This window comes from Pelodiscus sinensis, chromosome 16 (assembly GCF_049634645.1).
Source record: "Pelodiscus sinensis isolate JC-2024 chromosome 16, ASM4963464v1, whole genome shotgun sequence".
Classification (NCBI taxonomy): domain Eukaryota; kingdom Metazoa; phylum Chordata; order Testudines; family Trionychidae; genus Pelodiscus; species Pelodiscus sinensis.
In genome coordinates, this window is record NC_134726.1 from 31,972,950 (window position 1) to 32,000,863 (window position 27,914).

The 27,914-nt window shown below is 54.2% G+C and overlaps 1 protein-coding gene across 2 annotated transcripts; it reads left to right on the forward strand.

The window, feature by feature from the left end:
* Window positions 1-307: 307 nt before the first annotated feature.
* Window positions 308-26,037, forward strand: ARPC1B (actin related protein 2/3 complex subunit 1B). Of its 2 annotated transcripts, none has more exons than XM_075899685.1 (10): window positions 308-357; window positions 14,576-14,649; window positions 16,929-17,033; window positions 18,490-18,712; window positions 18,829-18,936; window positions 19,908-20,114; window positions 21,148-21,223; window positions 21,311-21,511; window positions 22,243-22,329; window positions 25,687-26,037. In XM_075899685.1, exons 2-10 carry the CDS (start codon window positions 14,586-14,588, stop codon window positions 25,723-25,725), a joined length of 1,110 nt encoding a protein of 369 aa, XP_075755800.1. In that variant the 5' UTR covers window positions 308-357; window positions 14,576-14,585; the 3' UTR covers window positions 25,726-26,037. The 2 variants fall into 2 exon arrangements, with proteins under 2 accessions (XP_075755800.1, XP_075755799.1); XM_075899684.1 differs by lacking the exon at window positions 308-357 and adding an exon at window positions 2,914-3,353.
* Window positions 26,038-27,914: the final 1,877 nt, after the last annotated feature.

The following is a 27,914-nucleotide window of genomic DNA, read 5'->3' on the forward strand; positions in this document are numbered from 1 at the left end:
GTCCCCCACTGAGGGACAAGGCGTGGTTACACCCACCAGCTTGCCTTGGAGGCTTTTGCATCTCTCCCCTCAAAACTATCCTCTTGCCTGATTTTAAGAGTTTCTTGCCAGACCATCCTCTGTTACCTTCAGCCCTAAAGCCTCCTGCTTAGACTAGGGCCGCTCTGGGAACACCACTCCTTACATGCTGCAGGAATCCGGACTATCCAGTTAAGCAAGAAATCTAGGATAGGCCAGGAAAGGTAAATCTTGAAGCATTTTTGGGTCGGGCCTTTGTGCAGCTATTTCAGCTACTTATCCTCCCCTCAGCAATGCCCGGGATATTAACTCTGCACACTTCTCCAGAGATTTACAAAGGTTAGTCACCCTGTCTGCTATGGTGCCGGTTGCCTTAGAAATATGTATTGGTAAATAGTCAACCCATTCCTTGTGTGAGGAAACTAAGTAAACTGTTGGGTGCCTGCTTAAGAGTAACTATGACAATCCTGGTTTTAGGCAGTGTAGGTGGAACTTGGTAATAACTTGTTCCGGTAATATTGTTTACTGGACCAGCGTCTGTGAATGAGTTTTTGCCCAGAAGCCATAAGCTGGCCCTACCATGGAAGTAGTAGGAAAAAAACCTCTTAGTTTACTGTGAGCATTTGACCATGGTTGTGTATAGTCACTGTCACTGTTTCTTCCTTGCTAAAGTGACACTGGAAAAGAAAAGGGGAGGGGTTGAATTTGAACACAGAAACCCACTTCCTCAATTATTAGTAGCATTTTAAAACCCCTTCAGGCCACGGTTTGCAACAGGGCAGGAACGGGGCTGGCTGAGCCCAGACCAAAAGTATCTTTAAAGCAGGGGTGGGAAACCTATAGCCTCAGTGGGGGAGGATCCGGCCCCCAGCTTGCCTGAATTTGGCCCCTGAGGCCCAGGACTCTACCCACTCAACATCAGGGAGCTGGCACTGGCGCTCCAAGCCTGTAGCCCCCTGCGCTTCTCTCTGTAGGGCTGAAGTGCCTGCCTCCTGCCCAACCCCCTTTCCCCCCACCTCCAGCCTGATCCTGCACCCTCCCAGCCCCGCTGACCTCTATCACATTCCTATGCCCTCCCTCCTACCCACACCCCAAGCCCACTTCCTGGCAGCCCCCTCCCAGACACAACCCCACATTTTTGGCCCCCCACAATCTCCTAGCCTGGGCCTCCCTAGACAGTGATGTGTGAGGGGAATGTGGAGAGTCTTTTTCTGCTTCTGACTCTTAAGTGGCTACACAAATGCTCAACTTACAGGGAACACTGCTCAGCTGTGGCCGTTGCCGTGGCAAAGTGGAAGTCTGTGGTTCTTCATTATTTTGCTTTTAAGGTGTAATTTATAGAGAAAGGGGAGACTTCCCTCCTACACCGTAGCCACGTTTTGCCAGCAACACTGGTCCCCAGGAGCCACTAAGAGTGCAAGGAGCTAGCCCCTCCTTGTCCAGCAGGGGGCTGTTCCACTGCAGGCCACGAGCAGGCTGTCTCTGCGCCCTGCTCCTTCCCCCAGTGCCACCAGGTCTGTGCCACCAGGTCTGTACGCTTGTGGCAGCTGGACTGGAAGTCGGGGTGAAGCTCAGTGCTGCTCTAATCTGGTGGTGGGTAGGGTTGCCAGATGGTTGAAACAAAAATACTGAACACCCCTACCCCCAAAAAAAAACACTGGGAAAAAATTCTGTTGAAGGGGGGAAAAAAAGAGGGGGGGAGACCAAAGTTGTTGAGCCCCCCCCAAAAAAGGACTCCAAGGACTTGAGCCAAAAAAAAAAAATTCTAATAAAACAGTGTGTCCCCTTTAAGAGTGAGTGCAGGGGTAGGAATAGGGGAGCGGGTGAGCACTAACATCCAGAGGAAAGTATTGCTTCCCCTAGGTCTTTTGGCTGGCAGCCATTTTGTGCTGGCAGCCTTGGGGAATCAGGTAAGCATGGGGGTCGGAGGAGCTGGGAGTGTTGGGGGCCAGAGGGAGGTTCGGGGCAGGGAGGAGGCTGGGTGCTGAGTGTTTGTAGGGTTGCCAGGTGCCCGGCATTTTCGCTTCCTGGCTGGGGAAAAATTCAGAAAATACCGGACATCTCAGGTGCCTGGTATTCTCTGAATTTTTTTTACCGGACAGGAGGTGAAAATACCGGACTGTCCGGGTGAATACCAGACACCTGGGAACCCTAGTGGTGGGGCGCTCGCTGAACTAGGCCTCAGCAGCCCAAGCTTTGTTGAGATGCAAACGACCTCCCCCGTGTCCCTATGCCACACTCTGAGCTGGCCTAGGGAGCAATCTGACCCACAACCCTGAATCATAACATTGGGTTAGCAAAGCGCCACGGCTTCTCTTTAACTCTGTGGCGCAGCGGCATTGCCTGCCAGGAGCCGGATTCCCATCTCATGCACCAGTTTTGTGGCGTCACTCCCTGGGGCTCCTCCTGTGCGTAAGGGCGAGTCGGGCCCTGCGAGCACGGTTGAGCCCACCAGGAAAGCAGTGTCATGGTGCCATACTGAGAAGCCAAGCGTGAGGGACATTTTTGACCCTCCTTCCTCTCTGCAACCTGCCAGTACGGGAAAGACGTAAATAGGCCTCAGACTCAGTTGGGATACACTGGGCTGGCGTGCCAGAGCGGGGCGAGCAGTCAGTATTTTGCTCAGAAGAAAGAGTGGATATTTGTCATTGTGAGGACGCTTTGGGTCTGATCCTGCACACGCTTCAGCAGGGCCGCTCACAAGAGCGGTTACTCGCCAATCTCATGTCAAGACTCTTACTCCCAGGCGTCAGGAAACACGGGGTTGGGTCTTCACAGCCACCAGCCTATCCCTTCTAGCTATGAAACTGTCCAACTGAGGGGGAGGCAAAGCAGAATCTTTCCCTGCCTCTGCCTCTTCCCTTCGGCCTTTCGCAGCCAAGTCTCCTCATGAAGCCAGGCACCTCGACTCTGCCAGGTTTGTGGGCCAGATGCGAACGCAACCGGTTGCTGAGCGTAGCAGCGATCCCCTGAGCTCCAAAGGCATCTGCCAAGCTGTAGCGAGGAAGTTCCGGCACTTCCACGTGTCGGCCTCAGAGCCTTGCAGACAGGCCTGGAGACCGGAGGAAGACAGCCCAAGCCTGCTGCGGCGGCTGCTTCTGCTGGAGGCAGCCTGTGCAGCGTTCTGCAGTCCCCAACGCCCACGCAAGGAAGTGGTTACATTTCTCAGAGAGGAAAAGGGAAGTCAGGCTGCTTCAGAGCGAAAACTCCACTTCTGCCTTTCACTCCGGGCTGGTTCGGCTGCCGTTCGTGTCGACTGCCCAGAGTCCATGAACTAGCAGACCCGCCTCGGAGGGAGGGATTTTTCACCTTGCTTTCCTCCTTTTCTCGCTGAGGTAAGTTGTCGGGAATTCCTTCTCCTTTCCCACAGGAAACTGGGCGGCTTGTCCTCTTCTCCTAGCGGAGTGACTGGCCGTACGTTTAACCCCGGGAGTGCTGCCACCAAAAGAAAAATCTTTTTGCTCCTTATGCTGGAGCAGAACAGAGCCGGAGCTACGAGAACGGTGCTGGGATTGGAGTGAGCCTCCTGAGTGAAACAGGCTTTCCCCCCTCTTCCTTTGAAGCAATAATTCCTCCCAGCTGTTGGCTGCTCTTTCTTTTTTCAAATGCTTCTTTTCCAGTGTAGTACCCCACCCCCACCCCCCCAGAGGCCTGGAAGCTCTACTAATCTCTGAGCAGGGATCCCACAGCCATTAATGGACATGGTGCGCTGTACCACAGAGCTGTTAGCCTTGTGCCTCTTCCCAAATCTCTCCCCCCTGGGATTCCCTCCATGGGCAGGCTGGGCTTAACTCTCTCCTTGTTTACACTGCTCAGTTGGGTGGTGGTGTTTCTCATTTAGAGTTTCGCATTGCAGAGTGCGCTGGCTTGTGTTTCTTCTGGTGGTGCACATTTGTACATGCATTGGTGCACATAACAAAATGCATTCCACACATGAATGGAAAAATTGTGCACTTGGATGGAAAAGATTAGAGGGAACATTGGTTACGGGGCTGCTCTCTGTCACTGTGAAAGTGTAACCCACACACCCAGTGTGGTTCACTGTCCCCTGTAGTGGCACTTAGACCACTGACAGTGAGAGATAAGAACAAGGGAGCTCTACTGCCTAAGCTGAGAACCAGCTGGCTTTATTGCTCATGCCGTAGAGGTGCCTACACTAAGCTCCTGAGGTCCTGAGGAAGGGAGTGAGAGGCGAATCGGGACCTCCGATTCCACGTTTGCTCTTTCCCGCCTTGATTTTTCCCCCCTCCGCTAACCCTGTCCCTGTCTCTTGATGCAAAGACAAAATGCAAAGGAGTCTGGCGGTGCTCTCGTTCCATCCAAAGGGACAGATTCGGCGTGGGTTTCTGCACTACTCCCATTGACACCAATGCAGTGAGAGAAAGTTTCGAGGCCAGTGCACCCTGGGATGTAGGACTTTATTTTCCCTCCGCAGTGGATGAGCGGGTGGGTTCATAGGCAGGCTGGGGATGATGGCTCTGCTCTTTGAGCCACTGTTTATTACTGAAAACATCAGAGCTCCTCCTGGCCTATCATCTGCTGAGTCTGCCACAGAGGAACTTTGTTGGTTCTGGTTGTGTCTGATAGCCGGGGACTGGGTGAGGGCACCTGCAGTTAAATTCCTTCAGTTGGAATAGGGAAGAGGAAACCCTGGCTGGCAGAGCTGTTGTCACGCTCAGTAGTAAGATTGTTGGCTTCCCTGCCCCGTGGAGGGTTATGGGTAGTGTTCCCTGTAAGCTGTGCACTTATGCGGCTATTCAGGAGAGATTCCCATGTCCCCCAACTACTTTGCAGAGTGTGCTGGCTTGTGCTTCTTATGGTGGTGCACATTTGTACATACATTGGTGCACTGGTGAGGCCTTGAGCCCGGGCAGAAAAGAAGTGAAACCAGAGGAAGCGAGGGATCCCAGCCAAACTAGCCCTGGGTATCCACTCATCTGTTGCAGGCAGGTGAAGATCCTCAAACTTCCCTTTGTTTTACCTGAGTAGCTGATTGTTCAGGGGCAGGAGAGGATGTGACGGAGCCAACAGATTCAGCTGTTGGAGGGAAAGTTAGTAGAGAACGAAAAGGGATGAGCAAAGGTTTTTTGAGTCTTTATTGTGTGTAAAGGTGACAGGAAAGCCCGTTTTATTAACATGTCCTGCTTCATCCTCGCATTATGAGTAGAACTTCAGCTCTCGCCTAGTCGAACATAGAGTGGGTCTGTGAAATCAAGAGGCCAGGCAAGTGAAACCTAACCTAAGAGAGGAAGTGATTGTTATTCACATTGCTTAAAAGCTTTGTCGCAAGTAGTTGGCAGCAAAGCTCTCCGTTTTTAACTGTTCGCCACCCAGGAGGGTGAGGAAAGCCTTCAAAGGCAGCTAAAGAGTCCACCTGCAGCAATAGAGACAAGGCAAAACCTGATATTCCCAAGGAAAAATTAAGCCAAACTTTCCCCTTCTTGATACGGTTTAAAATCTTCCAGGCTGCCTTGATGCATCAAAAAGAAGGGAACGGGACGGGGGAGAAGGGGAGGAGACACTCCCTTTTCCCCATAGTGGTTCACTGTTAAAAATGAGAGATGCAGTAAATGCACCCCTCCCCCAAACGCATCCTTCTCCTGGAGCAACGTCAGCCGCTTAGTTCTGGCAAGTGACTTCCCATGTTTTTCTACTCCAGGCTTTGCCTAACAGCAGGACCAGCTCCTCGAGGATTCCCAGCTTTCAAGGGGAGTTAGGTACCTAAATAACTTTGAGAAGTTGAACCCAAGCTGCTGTTTGCTGCCAGTTTTATCAGCAGACCTCCTTGGGCACCACGGCCTCGTCTACACTAGACTGGGCAGGTCGGCTTAAGGTACACTATCCAGCTACACAAAATGCGTAGCTGGATTCATCTTGCCGTAAGCCGAGCCGCTGCAGCATCTGCATTGAGGGAGGCCGGCGGGAACACATGCTCCGCCGGCTTCCCTTGCTCCTCGCAGAAGGAGTACCGGACGCGGGGGGCTGCCTTCAGCATTGGATTTAAAAGTCCACATTAGACCTGCTAAGTCAAACACTGGAAAATCGACCTCTGCAGAGTCCATCTTCTCTGTAGTGTCGACATGCCCCCCGTGAGGCAGTTTGATGGTTCCCAAGCATCTCTCAGCAGCTGTATAAACGGAATGTGCCGTTGCAGGACATCAGCACCACTGCATGGTGATCACTGAAATATCTGGTCTGGGTCATTGGGCCACACAGCTCCCTGGTGTAACGTGGGTGGATCTATAGCAGGATGGGTAGCTTAAACCCTCTAGTCAGAAACCTCTAAACTTTTAACAAAAGAGATTAGTGTCATGAAGGGGAGGCCTGGCAAAGATGAGAGTACAATGGAGACTCAGTTCCCATTGCAGAATCGTCCTCCTATAACACCAGCTTTCATTTAACACACAAACTTTCAACTGAGTTGGGAAAGGAATAAATACACTCTGGTTCTGATACCTTAATCGGGTCCAAAAGGGAATTATTAGAGACATGTATAAATCAGAACATCACCTGCATTTACTGGCTAATATAAATTACAAGGGGGATTAGTCTTCATGCAAGAACCTGACCAGTAGCTGAGGTCAGGAAGCCGTTTTCCTTCTGAGGACAGTGTCACAGCTCAGGGCAACTGCACCCGTGTTCCCAACTGCAATGTGAGTTCCTCAGCATGTCAGACTGCCCCAGCAGGCTACAGATACCGTAATGACCCACAGTCACCACTCAGCGCTCTCTGAGCAAGCACATGTAATCCTCAGGTGACAGCATTACAGAGAGGACATGAAACACAAAGAGCCTGCATGTGTGCCAATAAGCATCCTGGAGTTGACCTTAACTCCAGCCAGGGGGCTGGCAGGGGAGGAGTCTTTCAAAACCCTCATCCTGGGATTTTTCTGTGGTCACAAATTCATAACCATTTTTGCACGGAGAGAATTGTGATCTTGGTTGATTTTGGCCCCCTTGAGGCACACCTGTGCACAGCCCTTTGGCCTTCTAAGCCACAGCCTTTGCTTTGTTTGGGGTGTTCAGTGGAACACATTTCCCCCACATGTGAATCTGTGAGCTTTGTACAGTTTGGATTTTTGAGCCTCGCACTTTTGGAATAGGTAACCAGCAGATAAAGGGCCCCTCTGCAAGGCAAAGATGCAAAAGGCTGAGTACCTGCAAAAGCAGAGGGGGGTATCTTTACACCCATCCCTCACCCTCTCAAGAGATTTCTGGGAAACCCACCTCTTTGTCCCGTAAGTTCATTTTTGTTTGGCACATTGTTTCACGCAGTCCTTAGATGCTCAGAACACGTCCCAGGGTTGACTCTGGTCATGTTCCCCTCTTGCAGCTGTTACATACGCTCCCACAAACATACAGGACCTTTGCATGTTTAATACAATGGCCTCCAAAGAAAGTTAAGCTTAATTTACTAAGGAGCATGCAGGAAATTGCCGGATCTGTCTCAGACAGCCTTGCGCAGTGACGTTTATTACGGGTTTTACAGCTGTGTGTGAATGATCCAGCTTTCCGCATTGCTTGAGACAGGGCTAGCAGGATCCTTGGTTGGATCTGCCAGGGTAAATCCTACATCCTCCACCATCTCCAAGTATCCTCGTGCGTAATTCCTTGGGGGGAGGGCAGCGATGGTTGTTGCGGTTGTTTGAGAAATGGGTAGGCTGCACATTATATGCTGAGACTCAAACCACTAAGTATTGGCTTTTGCTGATTCCTATGTGTGAAAGACCCTGCTTCTCTTGCTCATCACAGGCCTGGCAGGCTGGGATCTGTTATTCGAGACTTTCCCCTCTCCTGAGCGCTCGCAGCTGCCAAAAAGCGGGCCGTGTTTTTTGGCCTCCAATAATAACAGGCTGCAAACGGCTGCAATTAACATCCTGTCTGTCCTGCCCAGGGGCGTCATAATGAACCTCGGCAATTTTCTGAACGCGCCTCAAAAAATTGGCTCCTCGATTCAAATTTCTTCTGAGTGCAGCCGCGCTCAGCAAACTGCAATCTGCTGCCTGTCTGATAGTTCCGGTTCCTTCTGCAGAGTGGGCCCCATCCTGCTTAAAAGTCAGGGTTGGGTTAATTAAAAAAAAAAAGCTGTAAAAATAACCCCTCCCACTCCAACGCTCAGTATTTCAAACAGCACCACAACGGTTCTTTCATTATGAATTCTGTACCCTGGCAAAAGCCAGCAGTGAGCTAAGCTAGTGGGAGATATTAGTCATGATCTACAGCCAGCTTGTTTGTAATAGAAATGTAGATTGCTTGCTGTCGGGAGGGGAAGAGAAAGGCCTGTTGTAACCGTAAGAGCTGAGATGTTTCTAAAGAGGAAGGAACTCACAGAAGAACCATCTTAGGAAACAAAGATGAAGCAATCCAGCAGGCCAAGAGATTGCATACTTTTCTATACCGTCTGAACAATAGATTCTAGGGGAAAAGGGCACCTTCACATTTAAAAGGTTCCCCGATGTGGCAGCAACTTGCTAAGATGATCTGGGTTGACTTGGCCGAGAGAATTTTGATCTTGGTTGATTTTGGCCACTTTGAGGCACACGTGTGCCCAGCTCCTTGGCCTTTTAAGCTGAAGCCTTTGCTCTTCTTGGGGTGTTGCACAGAACAGCTGAGCATGAACCAGAATGAAACCAGTGGTGTTTGCATTGGCTAAATCAGAAGCTGGAATAAAACAGACAGCCTAGAGAATGCAGCCAGGACCATGCAGTGTGTGCTGGGCACTGGAGGGATGCTGAAAATGGACCAGGATAACGCCAACAATTAGACACAGCTCACACGAGCACACCAACAAGAGTGACCAGGCTGAGTGCATTTCCGAGAGGCACCCCCCCCTGTAACCAGACAATGTTTCCTTCTTTTGCAACATCCTGCAGTAGACACAGCTGGAGACGAGAAGCCAGGCTTGAGGGATCACTGGTCTGATTCAGCATGACAAACTATTGGTCTATTTTTTTCTCTTTTTTCTCTCCCTCCCCCTTTTCCTCCTGCCTTCCCTTATTTATTCTTGGACCTGGACTTTTAATACTCCACTTATCTGAAGCAGTGGTCTGTGCCCACTAAAGCTCATGGTTCCACCTACATGTTTTGTTAGTCTTTAAAGTGCTGCCAGACTATTTGTTGTTTTTTAAGCTTTGGGGGATTTTTTTGATCTGAGGTCAGCCTCTTTTAATCCCAGGATGCCTAGCCCTGAAATGCATCCTTCCAGGGCAGCTGGGGGGAGCTTATACAGCCCCATGCTGGCGGGATCACGTTCTCGTTCCCCGTGGGAATAGTGAACCGTTAGGGTGGCTTGCGAAGGCATCCAGCGGGGGACTGAATGGCTCTGGGGCATGAAGCATTTCACCACTTAGGGGCCAGCTCGAATCCAGCCCTGATTTGTTAATGACAAACCATGCTGCTCCGCGGTTCATCAGGTGTGAGCGGCTCGGGGCGCTCTGTCTTGGGCACCCTTCCTACAGGCGTCTGAACTGGCCTGGGCTTGGGCAACGTTACGTACGTAGGGCAGGTTTGCAGCTTCCCCCCTTCTGTAAACAGAGAATTAGCCTCTCTAGGGTGATCAACCCAGCACTGCCCCTCGCCCATCTTATGAGAGCTTAGCGGGGAACTGGCTCCCAGTAGGTGACGACGTCTAAGGTCAGGAAGAGGCCTGAGCCATAGGAAAGATGATTCCCAGCCGCAGGCCGTTTCCTCAGCAAGGAGGTGACTCAGCGAGCAGAGACTCTGACGACACCCAGATGGAGCAGGCTGTTCCCAGTGCACTTAATTCCCAGACCCATCACTGTTCTTCCAGGCTTTGCCAAAGCGCCATGTTCTGCTCCCGCCGGGGCAGCTGAGGAATGGGAGGCATGTGAGGGAGGAGGTGGAAGGCACAAGGACAAGGGAGGGGTTGGCACCACCAGCTGCTCTGTACTCCAGCTGATGGAATGGCTCTCTGGGATCACACTGACTGTCCCGGCCAGGAAGAATGGGGGGCGGGGATAAGCAGCAGTTCTTCTGGCACATCATGCATCTGCCCCCAATTCTGGGGCAGGTTCTCGTGACAGCACCAGATTGGTCACCACCCCTCCCGCCCATACACCGTGTGTAGCAACCAGCCAAGAACATATGTGCCCATTAGGATGGGGCAGCACCCCGTGTGTTTAGTCCTGGCCCAGCTGCAGCATTTTAGCTCCTCTGCCCCCAATAATGAGAGCTCCCCTGGTGTTTGCAGACATTGCAGAAGCCACCTCCCCTGCATGGCGCGTCCGTTTCACTGTCCCTGCATCCTCCTCGCTTTTTATCTCCTTCCTTGTGTTGCCTCTGGATTTGATCCACCCTAGACTGCGTGCTATGGGGCAGAGACTGGCTTAAGTACGTGTCTGCACAGCACCAAGCCATGCGCCGCGCTGATCGAGGCTGCTAGGGGGCCACAGCCTGCCCAGAAGTGACCGCAGTAAAGCTGATTTCTAGGCGAGCCTCAGACTAGCTCCCCAAAACGGCCCGAGATCATGCACAACTTTGTGCTTAGCCTGCTCCAATCCTCTCCTGTCCAGCCTGAGCATGTGCCGGGTCTGTTCGCTTCAGGAGCGGGACCCAGCACCAGGAAGGTTCATGAGTGATGAGAAAAAGTCCCTTTTCTAGTCTGAGCCAGCTTCCTGTTTTTTAAGGTCATCAGGCCCTTCTTGTTTCCTTTAAATGCCCTGCCTGTGACAAGGTGGCTGCCAAAGGGCCATTCCAGGGAGATTTGCAAAGGGAACTGGATGGAGGCCTGTGATGTAGTGGGCAGGCCATACTCTCTGGGCAACTACTGGTGGCTGTGTGTGGGCTGTGGTTGACCCCTACTGGCCGGTACCTGTAGCACTGCCCAGCAGGACGGCTGCCTTAAGTCAAAGACCCAACCTGTCCGACCGGTTGAGGGCAGGCAGGGAAGAAAGGAAGGGAGGTTTCGGGGGAAGGGGCAGTTGCAGACTGGGGAACAGACGGGAGTCAGCCTAAACAGAGGGCTGGAGGTCTAGGGGGGGTGATGGACCTCCCTAACCCAAGGGCTGTGTCTAGACTGGCAACTGCTTTTGCGGAAAAACTTGCCAGCTGTCTACACTGGCCGCTTGAATTTCCGCAAGAACACTGACGATCTCATGTAAGAAATCAGTGTTTCTTGCGGAAATACTATGCTGCTCCCGTTCGGGCAAAAGTCCTTTTGCACAAAAGCTTTTGCGCAAAAGGGCCAGTGTAGACAGCTCAGATTTGTTTTGCACAAAAAAGCCCCGATCGCAAAAATGGCGATTGGGGCTTTTTTGCGCAAAAGCGTGTCTAGATTGGCCACGAACCGCAAAAAATGCTTTTGCTGAAAAGCATCCGTGCCAATCTAGATGCTCTTTTTCACAAATGCTTTTAATGGAAAACTTTTCCGTTAAAAGCATTTGCGGAAAATCATGCCAGTCTAGACGTAGCCAAGGGGTCTGAGGCATCCTGGCCCAGACTCCTGTAGCCACATCACGTCTATGCTGTGCTGTTTCCTGGAGGAGCAATAAACCCTCTTTATTCTCTGGCTGGCGGAGTCTGTTCTTGCTGCTACAGGGCTGCAGGATTTGGGGGAACCCCGACTCAGCATCACAAGGCCTCCCTGTGTGCTTCAAGCAATAAGGCTGGCTGGCTGGTAATATCATTTGCCAGAGCATGGGCCAAGGTTCCCTCTAATCTTTTCCATCCATGTGGGGAATAAATTGTATGTGAACAAGGTGTGTGTGAATGTGCACCACCTGGAGAAACAAAACGCCTGGCTGTGGGTGCTGTGCCAATCAGCTGGGCGGCATTGGAATCTCTCCTGAATGGGTGCACAAGCGCCCAGCTTACAGAGAACACTGGAATGGACCCAGAGGCTTAGCTTAAGTCTCTTCTAATTTTGCACCAGAAACCTCCCTCCATCAAAGCCAGATGCATAAGGGGGGTAACCTACCAGACTAGTACGAACCCAATGCTGACTTGTGAGAATCAGCCAGTCTTAAGAAATTCTTGGGGCAGGGTTGGTCAAAGAGAGAGAGGGCTGTGTGTGATTTACTGGCTTTTCACTGGCTGGAGATCAAGGTTCAAATCCAGCCTTACTTTAACAATGAATGAATGAGTCCTCATCCCAGTTACTGGTGACCCAAACAACTACAGAGATCACAGTTCATGGGACTGGTCTGAAATCAGATCCGAAATTCAACAGAGAGAGGAGCAAAGGACTGTAGTTAGGAAGGAAAAATAAAATGGGGACCAACAGGCTAGGCAGGCGTACTGCTGATACGTGTGATAGGGGTCCACCACGTGGAGTACGAGTCAGCGATGTGATATAGTGGCAAAAAAGGCTAATGTCCTCATAGGGTGTAGGTGTAGTAACAGGCATGTTTAGAGGTGACTGGTCAGGGAGAAACCCAGGGGCACTGGTTATGTGATTCTCCCCCCAACCTGGGGAATGGCTGGAACAGCCCCACTCTGTCCAGGTCCTGCCTCTCCCCACACTTACTCTGTCCCCATCTTGCCTTTTCCCCAACTAAGGCAGCCCAGGGGGGCCTACTGCCCATCTATCTTAAAGAACTGGAAGGGACCTTGAGAGGTCATCAAGTCCAGTCCAGTCCCCCACGCTCATAGCAGGGCCAAGTACCATCCCTGACAGATTTGCCCTAGGCCCCTAAATGGCCCCCTTAAGGATTGAATGCACAGCCCTGGGTTTAGGAGGCTAATGCTCAAACCACTGAGCTATCCCGCCCCTCTGTGCTCAGCCCACCTTTGCTTCCCCTGTCACCACGTTGCTCCACTTCATGCCAGGAGCATCCTGCACTCTCCCCCAGAGCAGTGCGGCCAGGAGCGCAAAGCAGCGGGGCTGCCTTGCTCCATTTCCCCTGCTGCTGCTGGTGAGTGCAGGGGAGCGGGACCTCTCCTGTGGGTGCCAGGCCTTCACCCCCCCCGCCCCGTTAACCCCTCATTGGCTGCTGGCCAGTGCCTCCCACCCATGGCATATGGTACAGGGGGCATGCAGCCCATTCCCCCACTCCTTACCCCTGGGTGTACTCCATTTGTAGCTATAGGGAGGTAATTGTCCCTCTCTACTCAGCCCTGGTGAGGCCAGTTCTGGGCACAGAGCCGTGGACAACCTGGAGAGAGCAACACAAATACTAAAAGGGTTCAGAAAGCTGATTTGTGAAGACAGATTTGAAAAATGGGTATTTTTAAAATCTCGTCCCAGCCTTCGATTATATTAGGAGCTGTTATAAAGGGGACAGTCCCTGATTTTTTTCTCTCCCCTGCTATGCCACTTCTTGGCTGTGACTTCTGCCTATTAATCTCAAAAGATTTCAGCCTCCCCACGCGCTCCCCCACCCGATTTCAACTGTCAGCAAACAGGGCAGACAAAACACAACTCCAACACCATTAGCATGAGAAGAGAGGCACCTAATGATGCCTATTTAGCTTTGTTCTTTGAACAATTGGGGGGAAGGGAAACCATATAGCCTCCAGACCAGAATCACATTCCCCTACCGCTATAGAGCTCTGAAAAGCTGAACCCCTGCATTTGCAAGACTCTTTCTGCTAAGCGTAAGCCCTCTCATTTGGAACAATGTAGCACAGTCCTACTTCCCTGTATTCCTACACAATTACAAACCTTGGTAACCATAGACATACCCAGGGTTTCTCTCCCATTCCTGCTAGCTGGAAGGGACGAATTCCTTCAGATCCTGCTTACATTGCTGTCCACTGAAGCTAGGAGAGGAAGGACTCTGCTTAATCTGCTGCAAGGGAGATTCAGGTTCGATATTAGGGAGATGCTTGTGTTGGGATAGTTAAGCTTTGGAACTGAGCTCTAAGGGGGACTGTGGACTTTCCCCTCATTGGAGGTTGTTACAAACAGGTCAGGCTAACGCTGGTCTAGGTGTACTAGGCCAACCACTGGAGAGAGGCTGGACTAGAGGACCTCTGCAGGGCCCTGTCAGCCAGAGGTGCAGCGAGGGTGTTATGCGCCCGGGGCAAAGGCAAAATTTGCGCCCACCCCCACTGCCGCTGCGTGGCAGGGCCCCAAACATGGTGCAAGGCTGAGCCTGACCCTGACCCTGGGAGGAGGGGGGAACTCGTACCATGTCTTCCCCCACCCCCTCCAGTTTGGGGCCAGGCTTCTGCACGCACTAACCCATTAGCAGACATGGAGGAGGGTCAGGCTGGGGGTCGAGAGGTGGGGAGGAGGAGCAGGCGAGCCGAAGGATGACAGGGGAAGTGGAGAGGGACTAAATTGGCACCCCCCCGGCACCTGGGGGCAAATCCCCCCCCTCCGCTCTCCCCTCGCTACGCCAGTGCTGCCAGCCTTACAGTTCTATGGTTCTACGCAGGTTCATGCCAACTGGCCTTCGGTTTCAGTTGTCATTGCACACCAGTGTGAGACTCAGCATGAATCTGCTGAGTCAGGCCAGGGTGACCAACGAGCAGATCCTGCTGCCCACCCTGACAGTAGCTGGCTCCCTTGGGTGGGCAGGTCCTTTAAATACAGCTGACGAGGGTCGTCTTTCTACCGGGTGATAACATCGGTGTTTTTTCTCTTTCGTTCCAGCTGAAAAGCCATGGCCTATCACAGCTTCCTGCTTGAACCAATCAGCTGCCATGCCTGGAACAAGGACCGAACCCGTAAGTATGCAGAGCCCTTCTCCTGCATGCACACCAGCGCCATGGGGGAAACCAGGCTACGCGGGTGTGACTGACTTAGCAGCACTGGCGCATGGACCATGCTGCCCTGATAAAGGTCCCAGGACTCAGCCCCATCCTCAGAGCACAGAGTATGCAGAGCTGGCCCCACTGGCGTCCCTTCATGGCTGGCTCTCAAGACTGGGAGACCCCTATGGGGGGCTTATACCTACTCATTCATCATTGCTCTAAAGGTGACCTGGGCCCGAGACACAATGGTCTCTCCAGGTTCTGAGGGCCTCAGATTCTGCAGGGAGGATTTCAAATCTGGGGCCCTTTGCAAGGTCCAGATCCCAGTTCCAAACATCCAGTAAGTCTGGGGGCAATGGGATTCTGGCATTTGCTCATGTCCCGGCTCTGAAGCAGTTCATATGGCAGGATAAGCCCCAGGCGCACTGGGGTACCACAGCCGGGGCAGCTCCCATGCCTCACTTTCCCCATGTCTCCTTGCTAGGAGTCCAGTGCAGCAGGCTCAGAGGGGCGATCCTGGGACCAGGAGCACCCCATGCGCTGTGGTCTGGGGGACCCCACGCCCAGGGGGCAGCAAAGGGCAGAATCGAGGTTGAAGGGAACAGACGGGTATGGGGAGTAACAGCTCAGTTCAAGACATTTCAAGATAAACTGAGCTGCCTTTGTGGCCTGCCCGCAGAGCCCCCGGGCGGTTGATGGTGAGTGACGCCATCTCCTCCCCAGCTGTGGAGCCCCCGGGCGGGCAGTTTCAAAGGGCTGCAGTGAGCAGGTCAGAACAAACAGCGCTTTCTGTAGGGGCCAGGGGAAAGGAGCCATGCGGCTGGCTGTAGGCAGGATGGGCCGGGCACAGGCAGCGCCACGCCTTGACAGCTGGCATTCCATAGGGTCCCTCCCAGCAGAACGGCTGGCCTTCAGGAGAGGTGGGCGGAGCCTAGTCTGGTGGTGGGCGGAGCCTTCCTCCCCCTTGCCAGTTTAACTCTGAGTGGAGAAATCAATGCCTGGGGCTGCAGCGTGTGGCATGGACGGTCTGGCTGAGGCGCTCAGCTGGACAATTCGCATCCAGCTGCTCCCCTCCGGCGCTAGGTCTCCGCTAACTTCATCCAGCTGGCTCTTGTCCTTGTGAGGGCCTGAGCAACCAGCTGGCACAAGGGCTAAGACCCTTCAGGGCTGGGGAACCTATTGGTCCAAGAGCCCCAGCTTGCCTGGATTCAGCTCCTGAGGCTCAGGGCTCCCCTCAAGTACTGGGGAGCCAGCGCTGGTGCTCCAGCCCTGCGTTGTCTCCCTTCCCCCTCCCCCATGGACCGGACCGCAGGGCTGGAGCTCCAGCACCCACTTCTCGTGCAGATTCCCAACCCCAGCCTGCTCCTGCACCCTACCTCCCATACAGCCCTCCCACCCCAAGTCTGCTTTTTGGCAGCCCCTCCCCTAAATTTTTGCTCCACCCCAGAGCCTAGGAGGCCCCACAGAATCTACTAGACTGGGCCCCTCTAGGCTCTGGTGTGCGAGGGGGATGTGGGGGCATCTTGCTGCTTCTCAGGCGGGGGCCACGTCAGTGAGGTGGTTGTGTTTTTGGGGGTTTTTTTGCATCTTGCTTTTGTGCTGCCCCCGACTGATTTTTCTATGAATCAGGGGCACCCCGCCCCAAAAGAGATTCCCCACCCCGTCAGCGATGTTTGGATCTAGCACTGTCTCCCCTTCGTGTCCCTTTTGTCACCCCCCTCCTACCTGCGTAGAGGCCCCTGCCCACCACTTGCTAATGCCAGCTTCATCACCAGCATGTGTGACGTTTGTCTCCTAGGCCCTCTCTCTGCCACACACACGGCCACGCCCCATGTTCCCCATAACAGCGACATCAGTGTCAAGCTGGGATCTGGCTCCAGACACAGGGTCACAGGATGGGCAGCAACAGAGAAGGCACCAGCCATGGAAGGTTGGAAGAGAAAGGCTCGGGGCCTCTTTTAAGTGTATGGCTGCTCCATCGGCTCTGGTATTCGGCCAGCTAGAGCCCCTCCGCCCTGCCCCATAGCACTAGCCAGGTTAGAGGCTGTCCTGCCTGACCCTTGCTGGCCAAAAGCGAACACCCTGAAACATGAGAATGGCTTTTCGCACCGTGAGCTTCGCCTGAGTAGCCACATGCTGCATTCATAGGCGTCACATGGTCCGGCTCTTCCTTGGACCCCAGCTGCAGTACTTGACATGCACCCCCTCACCCCCTAATGGCTGGTCACTTAACCGCTATTACTGTTCCACAGAGTTTGCCATCTGCCCAAACAACCACGAGGTGCATATCTACAATAAAGCGGGGGGAAAGTGGAACAAGGCCCATGAGCTGAAGGAGCACAACGGACAGGTGACAGGTGAGGCAACACGTCATTGGACCAAGGGACCCTCTTCCCGGAGATCAGCCAGGCAACACTGCCCCTCGACACAGCTGCATGTGATGGGGACCTAAGGAGACAGCCCCCGGGTCAGAGGAGGGCTCCGTGCTTGGCAAGGCACTCAGGAGGACGTGCTTGGATCTGGAGTGGGGAGAAGGGAGCAGTGTGGTGAGGATCTCATCTCAGCTACAGGCCGGCCACAGCTGGTTGTATTGCTAGCGAAGCAGAGCTGGGCTGGATTAGCCTTAGCTGGGAGACAGGCATGGAACACAGCGATGCTGCAGGAAGTGGTGTTATGTGAGCCAGTAGGTGGTGCTCTTCCCTTTGTCGCGTCCTAGCACAGCAGTAGGGGGCACTGTGCTGTCTGTCAGAGATACCTGCGAAGGGGCTCCCGCTTCGGGGTCATGCAGCACCCAAAGTGCTTTCCACAGTGGATCTCCCGCTGGCTGAGTTTCCTGCTGGCCTCGTTCCTCTTTCCTCCCTGGGGCATTGCTGTGTGCTGTCAAACAGCTGCCACGTTCCACCCAGAGGTGGCTGCATTTCAGGGGCGGTGAAGGAATTCATGCCGATCTCATTGGTTGAGCAGCAAGGGATCTTGCAGGCGCAGGGCGAAAGGCGCCATGGAAAGCTAAGCTTCTGCTGCTAGCCAGAGGGCAGGAGCAGCTGAAAGGCCACCCCCAAGGGATAAACTGCAGCTACCTGGCGAGTTGGCTTGAATCCTTAAAGTGGGGCTGGGGCAGCACATTGGAGCTCAAGGCCACAACACCCTGCCACTGCCAAGGGCTGGGAGGGAGAGAGGTTTGGAGTCGAACCAACAGTCTCCAATGGGAACAGCATCCAGCCCCATCCTGCCCCTTGTAGGCCTGCTAGGGGGGGGGGCAGATTGTTCCTACAGCCCCCTTTCCTCAAAATCAATATGCTTGCAGCTTCCTGCCTCCAAAGGTCTATTTGAACGGCTGCCTAGGGGCCTGGCTGACTTTCCGGGAGGGGGTGGCTCTGTAGCAGGAACCCCGGATCCAGCTAGGCAGCCTGGGGCACTGAACTTGAAATGACACTAGTGAATGCAGTGGGGGGGGGGGGGGGAGAAAGGGGTGATGTTTGGGAATTGGAGGCTGGCCGCAGAGGGGGAAGGAAAGGGCAGGGGTGCCCCCTGCTGGCCATTTTGTTGGTTTTGTCTCGCCTGTGTTCTAGGGGACAGTAAACTAACCCCAAGCCCTCGTGCCAAACGCAGAGCGCCCTGCGGCCCAGCTGTGAACGTGGCAACTGGGGAGGTTCGGAGAGCTGAGGAGAAAGGAGTTGGGGAGCAGAGACATAGATCTTTGGGCCAGAAGGAGCCATTATGCCATCTAGGCTGCCCCCCGGCAAAGCACAGGCTGGGGAACCTCCCCCAGCGTTCCCGGCCCCGGCCCTGTGCCCTTGGCTCTCTGTGTTTCAGGCATCGACTGGGCCCCCGAGAGCAACCGTATCGTGACCTGTGGGACGGACCGCAACGCCTACGTGTGGACCCTGAAGGGCAACGTCTGGAAACCCACCCTGGTTATCCTGAGGATCAACCGCGCCGCCCGCTGCGTGAAATGGTCCCCCAAGGAGAACAAGTTTGCCGTGGGCAGCGGCTCCAGGGTCATCTCCATCTGCTATTTCGAGCAGGAGAACGACTGGTGAGCCCTGGCCCTTTGGTGCGCCAGCCTCCGGGGGGAACGTGCCCCAAGGGGTCGGGGGCTCCTACCCTGCTGCTGAATCAGGCACCCTGCTACCCGCTCCTCTTGCCCCTTAGGTGGGTGTGCAAGCACATCAAGAAGCCCATTCGCTCGACGGTCCTCAGCCTGGACTGGCACCCCAACAACGTCCTGCTGGCCGCCGGCGCCTGCGACTTCAAATGCAGGTGAATGAGGAGTCCTGGAGAAAACACTGAGCCCTGGGGGTGGCGAGGTTCTGGGGGGCTCTGGGAAGAGCAGCAGGGCTGCCCTCTTGCCTGACATGCTCTGTGGCACGGGGCCGGGTTGGGGGATCACCCTGCCGGCTTTGGGCTGGCACAAAACTGCCTTGCCCTTTGCTCAGGGAAAGTGAATGTCACCTCTCCCCTACCCCCGCCTATTGCTGACCAAACCTGGGCCCCAGCTCAGAGCGCCCCAGGCTTTGGGGAAGAGCTGGCCCTGGACTGGCTCCTTGCCGTGTAGCTCAGGCCTATTGTTGGCTCTTCCTAACCAGCAACCCCTGCAGGGCAGAGAGCAAAGTCTCCTGTGTGGGCCCGACCCGGGGCGAGCGTGGGACTAACATCAAGAGCCAGCCCAGAGGGCCTGTTGGCCAGATCCAGGCAGAACTTGGCCCTCCGGGGTTCAGAGTGGCGCAGGGCTGGGGGCGGTGTGTGAGGGCGGCCTCCCTGTGGTGGGCTGCCACCCTGCCTGCGGATGAAGCAGCTGATGGCATCTCGGCGGAAGCGCCTGCCTCAGGCGTCCCTCAGGGAGATTCCCGCTAGTTGTTCTCCACCCTGCGGCGGGTCTCATTAGTGGTGTGGCCCAGCCCAGCTCCCTGGCAAAAGATCCATCGCCGTGGCCTTTCCTAAGGCAGCTGGGCCTCAGTCAGGAGTGAGCGAGGCCTGTTGGGGAGGGAGGGGAGAGTAGCTCCCCCTTCCGGGTTCGAACATCCAGCGGCGCTTCTCTGGAGCTCAGCGCGCATCCCAGGGAGGGCCACGAGGCCTGCTCGCGGTGGCGTTACCAGGGTTACCCACCTGCTCAGCGTATTCCTCAGCCGGGGCGCAGGCTTCTGGACTCTGCTGCGTCTCCCGCCACCAGCACCTCGCCCCTGCCCACCCAGCGCAGGCGGCAGCCCACAGCGGCGCTTCCTTCCCCGCAGGATTTTCTCGGCCTACATTAAGGAGGTGGAGGAGAGGCCGTCGCCCACGCCGTGGGGCTCCAAGATGCCGTTTGGGGAGCTGATGTTTGAGTCGAGCAGCAGCTGCGGCTGGGTCCACAGCATCTGCTTCTCGGAGAGTGGCAACCGCGTGGCCTGGGTCGGCCACGACAGCACCGTCTGCCTCTCGGATGCCAACAAGAAAATGGCGTAAGTGGAACGGCCACAGCCCAGAAACTCGCATCTCCAGGGGGGGCTGGACGCAGGGTCGGGCAAACCCAAGATCTTGTGAGAACCCACCAGGGGGATGGTCCTGCCTGTGCAGGGCAGTGAGAACCTGGCTGGCTAAGGGCTTGAACCCGCGGTTCAGGGCCGGCTGAGCAGGCTGCCGGTGGCCTGGAAGCTGGAGCAGCTGGGGGTTGGGTAATTCAGACCTGAGGGGGAGCGACTATTGATCTGTCGGGAGGGCTCTGGGAAGGGGCTGAGTGCCCTGGGGCTGACTGGGACACAGGAGAATAGCCCAGGGCAGCATGTGAAGGCTGAATCCAGCACGCTGAATCCAACTCCATCTGCTGCCGTTCTCTCCCATCCTCAGCCCCACCCAGCCTGATCCTGCCATGCCAGGGTGAGGAGGGAACCAAGTATCCCAATCTCCCTTGGCCTCTTACCCGGCTCTCCTCATGGTGCCAGCAAGGGCTGGCTACACTTGGATGCATGCAGGCTCATGGCTCAGGCTACGTCTACACTGCGGGTTTTTTGCAGAAGAGGAAATGCAAACGGAGTGCTCATTTGCATATCCCGCACACTCATTTGCATATCTTCTTCCGATCCTTTTTGCGGAAGAGGTTTTGCCACTAAAAAGCAAAAAGAAAGTGTGGACGGGGCCATTTGTCACAAAAATCCCTTTTGCGCAAGAGCCTGTAAACCTCATTTTTTGAGGAATAAGGGATCTTATGCAAAAGGAGTTTTTTTCTGACAAACAGCCCCGTCTACACGGGGCTTTTTATCGCAAAAACCTCTTCCGCAAAAAGGATCGGAAGAAGATATGCAAATGAGAGTGCAAGAGATGCAAATGAGCACTCCATTTGCATTTCCTCTTCTGCAAAAAACCCGCAGGGTAGATGTAGCCTCAGGCTCAGGAAATCTGGGCGCCTGTGCTGAAAGGCTGAGTTCCCAGAAGGGCGCGATGTGCAGCCAGAAAGCTGCCCGAGGCGCTAACTGCTCTTGGTTTCTCCCTGCCTAGGGTGGCCTCGCTGTCTGTGGAGACTCTGCCGCTCCTCGCGGTCACCTTCATTACAGAGAACAGCCTGGTGGCAGCGGTAAGTCTGCGGCTCGCGCCGGGACGCTGCGAGGCTGCTCTGGTGCCTGGCAGCTTTGCTCAGCGCTCGCTGTCGCTGTTTCCACAGGGCCATGACTGCTACCCGATGCTCTTCACCTACGACGAGAGCCAGGGCTCGCTGACCTTCGGCGGGAAGCTCGATGTCCCCAAGCAGAGCTCCCAGCGGGGCCTGACTGCTCGCGAGCGCTTCCAGAACCTGGATAAGAAGGCCAGCTCCGAGACCAACAACTTCACCCTGGAAACGCTGCACAAGAACAGCATCAGGCAAGTGCTGGGTGGGGCACCGGGAGGGACCTCGCCGCACACGAGTCCCAGAGACAGGCTTGGGGAAGAGCTAAATCCAGCCAAACCCAAATCCCAGAGTCGCCTCCTCATTTTGAGGGTGTTCAGCTTCCAGTCAGACCATATAAGTCTGGGATTTGCTGAAACAGGAGGCTTGTACTGCAGGAGCCCAAAGGGCTAGGAGCAATGTTCCCTCTCTTTTTTTCCCACCCATGTGCAGAATAAATTTTGTTACATGCGCCGAGGCATGTGCAGATGTGCACCACCAGTAGAAACACTTGCTGCTAGCTTGGGCAGCTGAGGGCGCTCTGCTAATCAGCTGGGCAGCATTTGAATCTCTCCTGGGTAGCCGCCCAAGAGCTCAGCTTACAGGGAACACTGGCCAGGAGCATCTCCCTGGCCTTTCTGCAGGGAGAGCCTGCCTCTGCTTGCCAGAGGTACCTGCTCCATGCAGCCTTGTTAGCTGGGAAAGCCCCTGCTGGTGGCTTTCACAGCTGAAGGTGGTGAGTTGGGTTGAATGAGACAAACTTTGGCAATGCTCTCCGGTTGGATCCAGCCTTCCAAAGACAGACATGGGAAGGTGGTCGGTGGTAGAATAACCCCAAAGCTTAATGAACTCCATGGCCAACATGCTGGCTTAGAAAGCCTCTGTCAGATGCTGAGGCCAGGGCAGCCAAATGCCAGACTGACTGTCCCACGTCTGCCCTCGCCAGCCAGATTTCCGTGATCGCCGGTGGCAAAGCCAAGTGCTCCCAGTTCTGCACCACAGGAATGGACGGGGGGATGAGCGTCTGGGATATCAAGGTAAGTAGCCTGTGCAGCGAGCCACGGGAGAGGTGTTTGCGAGCTTCGGATCTTCCGGGGTCACCTCCGATCACAACCTGAGGGCCAGGTCCTGCTGGCAGCTCCAGCCGTGTCACTGCCGCATTGCGGCGAGCTGGCTTTCCACAGCTGCAAAGGAGAACGTGGCCCCACAACCCTTCTGCACAAGCTATTGCTGGCTCAGGGGAGTGGCACTTCTGCAGTCCCATTGGGATTCTCAAAAGCACCAGGCTAAGGGAGTCACCAATGAAATGAATAGGTAGAAGGTTTAAAACAAACAAAAGGAAGTATTTCTTCAGGCAGCGCCTGGTCAACCTGTGGAACTCCTTGCCAGAGGATGTTTTGAAGGTCAGGACTTCAACAAGGTTCCAAAAAGAACCAGATAAATTCATGAGGATAGGTCCATCTATGACTGTTAACCAGGATGGGCAGGGATGGTGTCTCTAGCCTCTGTTTGTCAGAACCTGGTAATGGACGACAGGGGATTAATCACTTGACGATCACCTGTTCATTCCCTCTGGGGCACCTTGCATCGGCCACTGTCTGAAGACAGAATACCAGGCTAGAGGGACTTTTGGTCTAACCCCAGTGTGGCCGTCCTTACGGGCTTTGGCACTCCAAAGCCAACTCTGAGCAGCCCTTAAAGAACAAGCAGCATTTTTATTTAGCAGGGTTGGTTTTGAGCTATCATCACGAAAGACCCAAACAGCAGAGGAGGCCTTCACAGCCATTTCAAATTTGGGACCACCAAATTTGGCTGTTAGAAAGGTAATGGGCAGCCAGTGACCTTGCATCTCTGGCTTGGTTGCGCTTTCATTACACGTTGGGAGCATTTGGATGCTGGTTATCAACATTCAGTCTACTAGGCAGGACAGGGCTAGACAGGAAGAAGGAAGCTGGTTTTACTCTGAAGGTGCTCGAGGAACATTCTGTGCAACAAAAAGCTTCCATTTCATGTCAGCGCATGTCCCCAACAATATTCCCTATAAGCTTTTCCATCCATGTGTGGATTTTCCCCGACCACGTGAGGAATAATTTACGTGCACTGAGGCATGTGCCAATGTGCACCACCCATAGAAACAAAACCTGGCTGTGGGTGCTTTGTGAATCAGCTGGGGTGGCATTAGAATTGCTCCTGAGCAGCCACAGAGCTTACAGGAAACCCTGGTCCCCAGCACCCAGTGATTTGCAGTTCTGCGGCACCCAAATGCTGGGAGATTTGGATCAGCACCACAAGGCTGCTTGCAGGCGAGTCCTGATACCCAGCGCACAGACGTTTCCGTAACACACAAAGCCACTGCCCCGTTCCCCACAGCCATGCTGGAAGCTCCTGCTTGGTGGTGCAGGCAGAGAGCTACTAATTGTTGTTCCTACGAATGTGCCATTCTCTGCTGCGATTGGCAGAGATTCGCCGTCACAGGCCAGAACACTGCTCCCCTTTCCTTCTGTTGACATATATTCAGAGTGCCAGCTGGAGCGTTTCACACCGATGCTCTGGGCCACTCTCACATGAGCACAAATGATTAATAGTCCTTGTGTAAGAAATGCTACCGCCCTCCAGCCGAGACAGGCTTGGAATGGGATCAAACATGCATTAGAAGGACTGCCGCCTCACCTACAGCTCTCTCCTTGTGTGATTCCACCCATCCCGTCACACCTAGTTCCATCTGGCAGGGACGCTCTGTCAGTGATTTGACCTACCCAAATATTTCTCCAGTCCGGTGGGCAGCATTCCTGGAAAGGGATTTTTAAAATTCAGCATGAGCACAATGACATTTAGAACATGACGCTAGCCCCTATGATCAGAGGAGCCTGCAAAAGAAATGAACACACCCAACTGGCTCTGATGGACAGTTGACTTGTACAGCCCTTTGGAACAATGGAGAGCTGTAAATCTAAGGGTGTGTCTAGACTACAGGGTTTTGTCAACAAAAGTGGACTTTTGTTGCCAAAACTATACCTGCGTCTACACTGCCGCTAAGTTCTGTCGACATAACGTCGACAGAATGCAGCCATTTTGTTGACGGCTGTAAATCTCATTCTACGAGGAATAATGCCTTTTGTCAACAGAGTTCTGTCGATAGAAGGTGTTATTGCATCTACACTGTCCTTTGTGTCTACACTTCCATGTCGACAAAGCGACTTGCTGGAACTGGATGTAGTCTAGTTGCTCTTTGTCGACAGTATCTGTCAACAAAACTTCTATCGACAAAAGCCTGTAGTCTAGAGGTACCCTAGGTGCCAAAAAAGAGAAAGAGAGAGAGAGAGAGAGAGAGAGAGAGAGTGTGTGTGCGCGCGCGCGCGCGCGCGCAGGAGTAGGGGGGAGGGGAGGATGCCTCCCCAGCATAAAACAAACAGGCCATGGTCTGCAACCAGCTTTGCATGTCTACACTAAATCACACCCTTACTGGTAGAAATAGGTTCTATAGAAATGTATCTTAGTCCCCATAGAGATGTAACAGTGTAGTCAATTAACTGATCGACCAATAACCAAAAGCTTAGAGATTAATGCTATAGACAACATGCATTTCCCCACACCCTTGCTCGTAAATTTTTAGCAAGCTGGCCAGCAGCCCGGCTCAGTTCTGGCTTGCGACGGGTCCGGGACCTACCCCTGCTGTGGCTCTGCACTTCAAGTGCATTAGGAGCTGGGTGGGCAGGCAGCTCGGCTCAGTTCTGGCTCACACCAGATCCGGGAGCTCAGACCCCCACTCGAGAGGGGCTGCTGCCACTCAGCACTGCTGCCTTTATAGCAGAGGCAGCAGCACAGGACGACAGGCAGCCGGTCTGCGAGGGGAGCTGGGCTTTAAACTGACTCCCCTCATGGACCAGCTCCCACTCGGCACCCCGCGCTGCTGTGTCTGTATCAGAGGCAATGTGCGGAGTGGCAGGGGGCTCCTCCAGCCCCACCCCCAGGGACTATAGAATAGTTGAGTAACCGACAGGAATTCATGAGATGAACCGACTGTTCAATTAACCGCTATTAAACATCCTACGTCCCCATGCAGAGTAAGTTAGAGCGGTCCGCCTGTGTCCACATTACCAGGCAGTGTTGTAAGACTCATTCTGCTAATACAGAAGAGCAGTACAACTCTTCAAGGCCTACAGAGATGGCCCAGGAGGGGCCGAGCACTGGAGCGATGACTGATTGAGAGCCCAGGGGTCTGATGTGGAAGCAGGCATGTTTCCATGGGCTGTGCCTGCTCTCTGCCGTTTAGCCGAGTGAGTCAGTCGTCTCATTTGCAAGGGCTGGGCTGCCTAGACCATTTATTCCTCCTCGCTCCTCTCCTACACCCAGCGAAAAGGATTTGTTGGAAATCTTTGCTGTTTCCCTCGCAGAGCCTGGAGTCCGCGCTGAAGGATCTCAAGATCAAGTGAGGGAGCCTGCGGGGAAAAGGCCCCGTGCAGCACCGTCAGCCTCTTGCTCTCGTTCCAATTCTGCTTGCTGCTTTCTCTGTATGGCGTTGAGTTTAGACCAAAGACGACTTTGATATTTTCAGATCCTCATCTCCCCTGGCAGCGGTGCAACCGCCTGGGCTCAGGGAGCGCGTGTCAGCGGAGGTAAATTAAGTACGAAACAATTAAGTAGTTTTTTTAAAAAAACTTTTTTAAATTTTAAAACAGTGCACCTATGCTGGTCATAAATTGCTGAAAGAAACAAAAAATAAAAGTCTTTTTCATGTAAATCAAGCGGCGGCTCCCTTTCCAATATGCACTGATGTTTGTGGAACCCGGGAGTTCTTCTCAAGGTAGCAGATTTCACAGCGGAGCCTCCGAGCGCTGTCGCTGCGTCTGTATCGCACCTCAGAACCACTTCCTGCTGCACCTCTGTGAGGCACGCTTTACTGCCAGAAGAGTCTATTGCCTGGGAAAGGCTGGGAGGGGTTCTGCCCACACCTGCCTCAGCCACAACCAGCCCCACCCACTCTGGTTTGCTGCCCTGGTTTCTATAACTCTGCTTGCAAACATGTTACTCAAAGCTTACGCTTCCACTTGCCATGCTCAGGCTGAGTTCAGCACAGCTTCCAGCCAGGTGGGGGTTTTCACAGACACAGGCAACAAGCCATGGTAAGGGGCATGTTCTCTTTCTCCAAAGCATTTAAAGATACAAGGTGATGTCTTCTAAATGGCTCCTTCTCCTGGCAAGGCCAGGTTACTGCCCTGCTACCTGCTCGTTAGAGACGTCAACATGTAGTCGTCTACACGATTAACTGATAAGCCTAAACGTATTGGTTAATCTTGTCAATTACTCCCCCCCTCCCGCCCCATCTTTGCTGCCTCTGTGCCAGAGGCAGCAAGGGGGTGGGGAGAGGAGCAGGAACTGGTAACCCTGAGCCAGTCATGGGCAGAAGTTGGTCTGTGGCAGCAGCCCCTGTCCACGGGGAGCTCAGACACCCCAGACAAGGGCTGCTGCTGCAGTCCAGCCTCTGTCCATGGGGAGACCAGACCCCTGCAGACTGCGGCTGCTGCTACCCCACACTGCTTCCTCTGTATCAGAGGCAGCAGCGCAGGGCGGCAGGCAGCCAGTCTGCACGGGGAGCTGGTTTTTAAACTGGCTCCCCGGGCAGACTGGCTCTCACGTGCTGCTGCCTCTGATACAGAGGCAGCACCGTGAAGGGGCAGGGGGCTCCCCAGGGGCAGGCTGACAGCCATTGCGCTCCCAGGGACTATCAAATAGTCGTGTAACCGCTAAGATTTCATGGGCAACATATGAGGCAGGTGACCACAGCCCACAGGTAAGTGAAAAACATGGAGACCTGGGAGATGCATCAGAAATGAGAGGGAGCGTGGGCTATAACAGCCTAGATAAGGAGGGCACAAGGCAGAACTGGGGGGGCAAAATCAAATCAGTATCTTAAGATGCCTATATGCAAATGCAAGGAGTGTGAGAAATAAGTAGGAAGAATTTGAAGTGCTAATAAACACAACTATGACATAGTCGGTATCACAGACTTGGCGGGATGATACATGAGTGGAATATTGGCATGGAAGGGTACAGCTTGCTCAGGAAGCATAGCCAGGGAAAAAAGGGAGGCTGGGGGCGGGGGCTGGAGTACACCGCCTCTCCCAACAGCTGTGTTGAGAGCATGTCTTGCCCTGCTTCTCAGCCAACCAGCGCCAGGCAGGGGCGGGATCTCTTACCGGCCATGGAAGAGCACTTCCCTGCGTGGCAGGAGGGCTGTGCCGGGAAGTGCTCTTCTGCGGCCAGAGGAGACTCCACCCATACCCAGCACTGGTTGGCTGAGAGGCAGGGCAGGACATGCCTCTCCCAACAGCTGTGGCAGAAGGGGAGGCACAGGGAGGTGTACTCCAGCTCTGGCCCCCAGAGCCCCCGTGATGTGGGCAACAGCACAGGGCTAGGTGAGGGGGCTGGGGCAGGCACAGGGGGTCCCAGGGACAGGGCTAGTGCTGAGGGGCTCTGGAGGCTAAGCTAGTAGTGGGGGGAGCGGTGCACTGTGGGGCAGGGCTGGCACTGGGGATGGGGCTAATATTGGGGACTGGCCTCGGGGAGGTTGGGTGCAGTGGGGCTCCGGAAACAGGAGGCTGGTACTAGAGGGGTCTGGTAG

What these genes read in the sequence shown, in the direction of transcription:
- ARPC1B (XM_075899685.1), top strand. Translation starts at nt 14,586, where the DNA reads ATGGCCTATCACAGCTTCCTGCTTGAACCAATCAGCTGCCATGCCTGG. An exon ending in GATGCCAACAAGAAAATGGC is followed by an intron (nt 20,115 to 21,147) that starts GTAAGTGGAACG and finishes CTCCCTGCCTAG; the next exon opens with GGTGGCCTCGCTGTCTGTGG. An exon ending in TGAGCGTCTGGGATATCAAG is followed by an intron (nt 22,330 to 25,686) that starts GTAAGTAGCCTG and finishes TTTCCCTCGCAG; the next exon opens with AGCCTGGAGTCCGCGCTGAA.